Source organism: Notothenia coriiceps, unplaced genomic scaffold, assembly GCF_000735185.1.
Source record: "Notothenia coriiceps isolate Sejong01 unplaced genomic scaffold, NC01 NC01_scaffold00004938, whole genome shotgun sequence".
NCBI classification, from domain to species: Eukaryota; Metazoa; Chordata; class Actinopteri; order Perciformes; family Nototheniidae; genus Notothenia; species Notothenia coriiceps.
In genome coordinates, this window is record NW_011337639.1 from 20,622 (window position 1) to 29,470 (window position 8,849).

The 8,849-nt window shown below is 39.8% G+C and overlaps 1 protein-coding gene across 2 annotated transcripts; it reads right to left on the minus strand.

Moving 5' to 3' along the window:
* Nucleotides 1-429: 429 nt before the first annotated feature.
* ist1 (IST1 factor associated with ESCRT-III) lies at nucleotides 430-6,299 on the minus strand. Of its 2 annotated transcripts, none has more exons than XM_010767963.1 (10): nucleotides 6,195-6,299; nucleotides 5,504-5,604; nucleotides 5,193-5,373; nucleotides 4,660-4,747; nucleotides 4,459-4,542; nucleotides 4,095-4,205; nucleotides 3,784-3,999; nucleotides 3,087-3,185; nucleotides 2,539-2,545; nucleotides 430-2,128 (listed from the first exon to the last, which is right to left on the minus strand). In XM_010767963.1, exons 2-10 carry the CDS (start codon nucleotides 5,589-5,591, stop codon nucleotides 1,962-1,964), a joined length of 1,041 nt encoding a protein of 346 aa, XP_010766265.1. In that variant the 5' UTR covers nucleotides 5,592-5,604; nucleotides 6,195-6,299; the 3' UTR covers nucleotides 430-1,961. The 2 variants fall into 2 exon arrangements, with proteins under 2 accessions (XP_010766265.1, XP_010766264.1); XM_010767962.1 differs by having other exon boundaries at nucleotides 2,539-2,581.
* Between the last annotated feature and the right edge of the window lie 2,550 nt (nucleotides 6,300-8,849).

The window sequence follows — 8,849 nt, forward strand, 5'->3', positions numbered from 1 at the left end:
TACACAATGAGCGCTAATCATCAGGAACAAAGATACAGTCAATCTCAACTTTGGAGCTATTTTTTATTGTAAAAATATTTCAATTTAGTGACCAGAATGCTAATGGTTGACACTATTTCCCATCTTTCAAGCTGCCCTTACGTGTGCCCCTTAAAGATTTCAGCTGAGTTTATCTTCATATATTCAGCAGGTAAACATGTCTTAATATGATGCAGGATTGACCAGACGGGACTATTATGATACAGAAAGAAGGCAAACAGATTATCTGACTAAGAAAATCCAAAACTCATAAAGCTTTACATTAAGTAAATGTTTGTTGTAGGTCAGTGTTTTCCTTTACACTGAGGACCCCTACTGGTAGTTACATGACATCACAGTAATATAAACAGGACGTTGTAAACATAAAGAGTAAAAACAAATTGTACCAGCTTCCAGTTCTAAATCATCTTTTATTCAATTGTTACTTCAGTATACAGTGGAAAATAATTATTTCTGCAATCAGACACCATTGTGTTTCTCAATGTTTAGCATGAGAGAACAGTCAGACATAGAAAAGACAGTGAGCAGATCAGAGTTCTGTTAGTGTTAATATTTATACTCCGCCAACACAAGTTAGACCTATCCATGAACTGTGTCCATCACCCAGCTGGAAAGCTTTAATTTATAAAGCTCTTCTTCACTTCCAGAGATCACTGAATCATTTATTAGAAGCCACCATTCATTTGCCATGCAAGAAGAGCTGGGTGTGTACACTCTGTACAGCAAAAGCCTGCAACGCACATCTCTATTGCTAGAACAGCAGTTTTCATCAAATTCTGAAGTTGTTAGGGAGTTGTTCATGGGCAGAGCAAATAAAGCAACGTGTGATCTGATCCTAACAGGAAAGATGTGTCTGATGGATAACACATGCATAATCCTACAGACTGACAAGGCCTCTGATGAAAAATGGTAACTAAGGCAAATGCAGTGGAACACATACTAGTATGGGACACAAACAAAAACGGCTTGAGTACTAAACAATAAAAAGAAAAGGGGAAGATATTTGGTAGGACAGGCGTTCAAAGGAGCAAAACAACTATTTGGAGATTTACAGATATGTCAAATATTATACAACTCCCTACAATTAAACTATTGCTTTACAGTTCAATCGTTCGTGTAGATAGGATTATCATACACTGTTTTATCACTTTACATCTGTGCCCCACCACACCTGTAACATGTTTGAAAGGCGTCACATTGGGCTTTAACTGGAAGACTCATAGGTCCTTATTCTGATATAAATAAACCTGGAAGAAGTGGAGTGTTTCAAAATATGCTTTCTACACAGCTTACACTGACTGACTGCACAACACTCATAAAGGGCCTTCCCTCGGAAACAAGCTCTAGCTTTTGTGATTGGCCCCTCCCCATGAAACTGGGGCGGCAAGTCGGGCTGGTTTGGCTAGTCTGATTCAGGAGTGTGCGACACAGTGGCAAAGATCACAGCAACAGAGCATGTGCAAAGAAGAATCAAGGCATGTTTTCAAAATATTCTTCAGACCCCAAAAGACCCCTTGGAAAAGCAACAATTTAAAAAGTTTGGTTATATAAAATGTTACACAGGCAAATTTGAAAACTATAAAAGTTGGTGTGACTCTAAATGGAGTGAACGGGGGTCAACACCAATATGATTGCATGAACTAATATATAATATGTGCCCTACAGAAAGAAAGCAAAACATAAGCTACTCAATGGTACTGCCAAGAGTCGTTCGATTTTTGCTAACTATCAAGGTCATGTTTATAAAAATGAGGTAAGAATAGAGGTATGTTAAATATCTATGTTATATTACCATGGGAGGGGGGGAATATCCAAATCTTAACATCGGAGCCATGAACCTTTAACATGTTGGGTTCTGTTTAGGTGGCGGCACAGGCTCAGTGTGTACGTGTGTACATTTGTATAAACCAGTGATATAGCATTTAGGTCTTCTTCTTCAGCTCCTCAAATCTCCGCGTTAAGTCATCAAAGTCGATGTCATCTGAGCTGGTGGTGTTTTTGCCGAAAGAGGCACTGGGGAGTGTGTCGGGAACCGAGGGGAGTTCTGGGAGAGAGTTGTTGTCAAACATCTGAGATGAAGGGCCGGGACCTGAGAGCAATACATGGTGTTCAATTTCATTTGTGTTGCCTGTGATGCCACGGACTGAAATTCTATGACTTTCTGCCAGAGACCAAAAACACATCAGTAATATTTAATCTATAGTTAGGTTTTTTTTGTATATTCATGTACATAAATACATACACAATCCTGCGGCAGGAAATACTCATCACGGCAGTTAATCTGCTTCTGCATATTGTTCCCAACAAATACACAATCTACTCTTATTTAAGTAACATTTGCTAAATAGTTTAGTGCGATTAAGTCTATATATCTTTAACCATGTTTTAAAAAAAGAAGGAATGAACACATTTAGGATTGAATGATTATTTTGATTTGTTGACAATACCAAACATAAAGAATATCTCCAGTCTTATCCTACTATTGTTTGCAGAACTCACCTACAGCCTGGGAAGGAAAAGGTTTGTCATTTAGGTCATCAATCTGAAACACAGGGAAAATGTTTAAGGGGAGTATCTCTTCATATTGTAATAAATAAAGTAAATATTGATGGTGTTAGTGTTGAGAAGGAATTATCAATTGTGTGTAACAACGAAGAAGTGAAACGGCAAGAAAATAAAACAAAAAGGGAAAAGGGTTTTTAAGAAATGATCCCCCTTACTGTGTCTCACAGGCTTAGGGACGTAGCTAGGGTCAGCTTTCTTTAAAACGCACCTAACACTCATCTGTTCAATTTAGTCTCACTCTCTGATCAGTTAGTTAGTTAGTTAGTTAGTTAGTTAGTAATAAGGGAAGCACAAGCACGTCATGCTAACTATATCTTTAGAGATGAAGCAGGACCTGGGCTTAGAAGAAAATAGTGTCAAGTAGAGGACAGGCAAAACTGTAAGCTGAATGAACTGCTCTTCCCTGAGTGATGCCCTGCCCTGCCCTGCCCGTCTGTCCATCTGGGGGTACAGGAAGGGATGGGAGGGGTTCTGTCACTTACAGACTCGTATGTGGGGGGGCAGGTGGGCAGCTGAGGGGGTGGCCCTCCTCCCATAGGGTGCTGGAAGTTGTTGTAGGTTCCAATGGGATTATACGGTTCCTGGAGGAAAACAAGAGTCAGGTTCAAGTCTGATAGAAGGGATAATGATGAACAGTGACGACTGGTAAACTACTTCTTTGTCACGTTGCTACACAGTCACCGTCATCATTGCAATAATCATTAATGCCTGGAAACTTTTTCAAGAAAATACCAAAACCTGTCCTCAAAAATATCGTTAGAATACTTTAAGTAGCCTGGAAATTAAACAAGTTTAGAGGAGTTTCTAAAGGTATTTCTTCAATGCTTTGAGCACCAATAATTCCATTAAACGTAGGTATTGTGGGCTGGTAGGCAAAGTTTTCATGATATGGGTGAAATGTCTTTCTAAAGCTAGTTATGAGAACCCAAATGATGATCTTGTCATGAGTGGGTTGTATTATATTGTTTTAAGTACTTATTTTGAGTTTATAATAATTATCAAGGCAATATTGTATATTTCAGACTTTTGAATTTAATAGCAACCCGTCGTTGGCGGATATGACGATTATTGAGGATTTTATCCATGATGCAAATCGTTCTCCTACAGGTTTTCCACAACCAAATGTATAATTCACAAACAGAATGATAAACAACAGGGGCTTTCAAATGAATCTCTTACGGGTCCTTTGGGGGTTGGATAGTTGAAAGCTGGTGGCATGGGCATATGCATGGGCATGGGCATAGGCATGGCACCCATAGGAACAGTGAAACCTCCTCCTCCTCCACCACCACCACCACCACCACCTCCTCCACCACCACCTCCTCCTCCTCTACCGCCCCTCCTGTCATTGTCCACGTCAATCAGGTCTGCTTCCTCTCCGGGATACACCTCAGGCTGTCAGGACACAGGGGGGGATGAGTGGGTAAATAAACAAAATGCATGACTTCATCTTTCATAGTGAATTATAGAATAGATTATTTATCACTCACGCGAACCATGGCGTCAGGTTCATACGGCACATTATAGTTCTTGGCGATCTCTATCAGGTAGCGCTCCACCAAGATCTTGGGAGGGGCCTCCACACCCAGTTTGTGCATCAGCTATAAACACATCAAATAGTTGATCAGATGATAAAAAGATACCAGGCAAAAAGGTTCATGCATTCTTGAACAGACTAATGTTTGTAATCCCGTGTTTTTGTGTGTGCTCCGTGTTCTCCGTGTGTGTTCTCTGTGTATGGTCAAAAACTGTATGGGCCTTCGGGCGGAACCTCTCACCAACAAACATAGGTTCCTACCTTTATACCCACAGTTAATTGGCTCCTACAGGCCAGTTAGTGGAAAAAGTGCCTACCCTATCGTTGACTGTGCCAATCTGGTTTGTCCTGCACAGTTTTCCGTACTCCTTGCTGTATTTTGCACAGAGCTGCTCGGATACCTGATAGAATCATTTAGAGATAAAAATGTCATGAATTGACATAACAGTAAAAAAATACAACAGAACTTGTTAAATAGTGTTGCCATCAGTACAATGTTTTGTATAGACAGTACTTACAGTTCTAAGTTCAGACACCTCTGCCTGGATACGAGGCGCTGCCCAGATGAGGGTGGACACTGCCTCCTGTAGGCCTGGGTCCAGTTCCCTGATTGGAGGAACATAACGGGTTAAAAAGAACACAAAGCCTGAACATTTTTTATTTTTTTTATTTGTATATCTCCATAGTTGAGGGCTCCAGTTTACAAAATGATTGTTTGTTCAAAAAAAGTCAGATAAACTGTGAAAATGTCCATCCCAGTTTCCCAAAGTCGAAGGGATTCCATTTAAATTCCTTCTTTTGTCATTCCAAAACCCAGAAATATTCAGTTCAAACTGAGAAAAGTACAATGAGCTCCGTCTTTGAGAGGTTGAAAAAGCGTTTTATGCCTATATTGCATTCAAATAATTACTTTGATTATCAAAATAGTTGGCAACTATTTTTCTGTAGATTCATTGCTTGTCTTTTTCGTATTGAGGTCACTTCCTGGACAATGTGCGGTCAGTATGTTAAATAAAAGTAGTATAGTGCACTTCTTTGGTTAGAAACTCACTTCATGGACTGTATGAGGCCAAAGCGAGTCAGAAGCAGGTCGCAGTAAAGCTCCAGGATCTCCATGGCTTCCACCAGATAGTCTTCTCTGATAATGTGCTCCACACGGATCCGTGCCCGCTCATCTTTTCCAGAAGACAGGTAATCTGCAATCTCCTTCCTTGCCTTTTGAGCGAGCTCAGCTTCATTATAAATGTGTGAATTGGAGAAAGTACACGGTCAATAAATGGATGAATAGACAAATAAAACCACTCATTCCACATCAACTGTGGAATAATAGAATCAAGGTTTTTGAATCAGCACAATACTTACTTTTCTTCTTCTCCAGGAGTTTGAGTCGGTTAATGACCAGACGCAGGTTGACTCTTAGCCTCTCTGCTTTGAAACCTCCTCCCAGCATGATTATAGACTATCTGCGGGGGAGAGACAATGAGAATAGCAAAAAAATAAACACGGAACCATACATCCATTGTCAACCTAAAGAATCCATCTGACCTCGCCCCCTAACTCTGATCCTGTGAGTCACTTAATCATGTGAGCATGACTAAATCATCGAAACATTATGACTGCGCAGATTTACTCTAAACAATCCCAACACACAAACGAAAACAGGAGGTTAACAAACACAAACTACCTACATGTTTGACAGCTCGTGTCAGTTAGCTTTAGCCCGACGAACAGCTAGGGAAGCTCACGTTACCTATGTCACGCTATTTTAATCTTTAACATGTTATCTATTTAATTTCTTAGTTTTTGTCATCAACTGAATAATCCATACTATTGCTTATACGTTTAGAAACCCTGTATCCGTGTGGCCTACATTTACTGTTAAATAGAAATTGCTTTGTTAGCAGTCTATTCTGTTATCGTTTGTGCTCAGTTAGCTACCTAGCTCTCACTACAATGCTAGCAAAAACAAAACAAGTGTATCAGACACACAAAGTAGTTAAAACACTTGGATAGTTTAAAACGTTAAACGGATCATAAAGAGACAGTAACTCACCTGTAAATGCTAGTGAAGCGTACACCACAACAACTTATGTGGGTTTCTGTCTGTTTGGTTTCGTCGTCTAGTTCACTTCCGTGATGATCTGTGGTGACGTCATGGGTATTTTTTTCTGGAGGGGCGGGTCTTCGGGCGTCAACGACAGGTGACCGAAACACTATCACGTACTGTGAGTAGGCCTGTAGGCTAAAAAATGACTATTACTACTTAGGCCTACATCAAAGTACTTCAGGTTTATCTTTTATTATACGTCGTGCGTTAGAGAGAAATATTAAACTTTCAATTCAAACTTTACAAAAGGTCCATAGCCATAAAAAAGGAAAAGTGGACATGATAAACCCACAACTATTCATAATGTAGTAACAAATAAAACAATTAATTTAGGGCAGGATTAGGGCTCTATATTGATGCTTTTGTCAAACTAATCCATGCGACATAAAAGTGTACAACAGAACACAATAAGTGAAACATCACAAACTGACCGTTGAAGTAACTCAACTGTTTGGGAACCTGAAGAAACTACCTCATTGAATCATTGTTAGCAGCTTTGAGCCTTACATAATACTTTTTTCTGTAGCTGTAAGGTGTGGCTAAAGCTGTAAATAACAATTCACATTGATAAAACGCATGCTAACCTTTCTAAGTAACATATTGGCCATAAAATATAGTTTACGTTTCATCATTTGAATCATCATGAAACTGGCCAGAGTATTTTATTTTCTTGCTTGTCATGAGAGGAATACCATACAAGTGAAAAACTCACTGCATTTAATCTCTGACTGTCTGACTTTTATATTGCACAAGGCACATATTTGTCATGTACTGGTTATCAAACATGCAAAACACTACACAAACTACTGAACTTAAGTGAATTGTTTCATTCAATAAACTAGCAGTACTCATACTTATTAAAAATGTGAAGGCTATAGATTTTGAATTTGTGCAAATGTTAACCTTATGTACACATACCTTATTGTTTGCCAGTTATGTGTATATTTATACATATCTTGAAAACCTGTGGGTCTTTATAGTCCAGCAGCAAGTCCTCAAAAAAGGCTTTAGTTTTCGAGATACCCCTACCCGAGGTAGAACAAATGACAACAATGATTTTTCTTATCTTTAGGGTCTCCCATTAATGAGATTGATTGTTGTCAAATTTTATTTTGGGGGAAAAAATGTTTTTTGGATTGTTCTTTAGAACTACCCCAATCCCTGAAAAAGAGCCAAATTAGACCAGGCCGAATATGGGAAAGGTGACAAAAAAGCCCATAACTTGAGAATGAAAACTCTTTTCCTCTTCAGATTTGCTGAGGTATGAACCAGGTGGCTGTCCTACATCACCAAATAGTCAGACAATTATTTAACTAAGAAAATACTGAATTATAGTCCTGTAAACTTAGCTTTATAGACGGAAATTGTACTTTTTGGTGATAGGAACATAGGACTCAATCACTTTTCTCTCATTTATCAGAAAAACTGAAATCCCTAAAAAATATACCATTACTGAATTGTCTAAGGTGCTCTTGAACAATAACCATTAGATGTATGGAAATATCTGGTACAGTTTAAAGTTAACAGATATTGTTCTAAACTGTATTAAAGTAAACATGTATTATTTTAAACTGTATTGAAGTGAACATGTACTATTTGGGACTGTTTTCAAGTAATCCTATATATATAACCTTCTCACTTACACTCACTGACCCAGATACCAGCACACACACATATTCTTTTCAAGGTCCTTTCTGGGCACCAATATATCTGTGTACAATGTTTGATTGTCTGGGAAAGAATAGTTTGTGTGAAATATTCCTTGGGAAAGTAGAGGAGTGAATCCAGGTGCAAGATAAGATTGACTCTGTCCTTGTTTACTCCCGAAGCTCTCACGCTCTGTTCAGAAGTAAAATACTTTTTCCCAGAACTCTGATTCGCTGTATGTGGCCCGACCCGAAGTGAATCCAACCAGTAAGAATACCTAGGGGAGTGAGCAGCCGACACAACTCCTCCCCACGGACTCTCTGATTAGCTTAGGAGTGAAATCGACCAATTAGAGATTTGGGGGGGCGGAGCAGCCGACACAACTCTGCCCCCAAATTGTTCTATGTATACTGATGTTTATTCATGCACGATGCCCCCTGTTTCTGACTGGCTGGTCCCGATATCTGTATCGCACGGCAGTAGAGCGGGATCCCCGCCCGGAGTGCTCTGTAACTGTATTTTGTAGCTGCTGTTGCAGAGGGCTCTGTATTATGTATTGTTGTTTTTACCATTCAAATCAGATTATTCTTATAACTTTTATGCCGGTGTTTTGAACTCCTTCTCTTATTAATGTGACCAGGCTCATCTAACGGACGGCGCGGAGCGGAGGTGGGCTTTAAGCCACCACCACTGTGTTTGCTCCTACACAACACAAAAGAAAACATGGGAGCGGTGGAGATGAGGAGGTGTCGGAGTCCCAGCAGCTTCTACTGAAGCCTTCCCCAACTCCGGGGACTTCCGGCCGGGGCCTTCGGGTGGCAGTATACGCCGTGAAGTTGTTTGCGGCCTGCCAGTAGACCCAAAGCAGAAGAAGAAGAAGTAACGTCAGTGGCTCATTTGCGTAATCTTCCCTCAGGGAAAAGTACTCCGCTGAGAACGTGATTGGTACTTAGT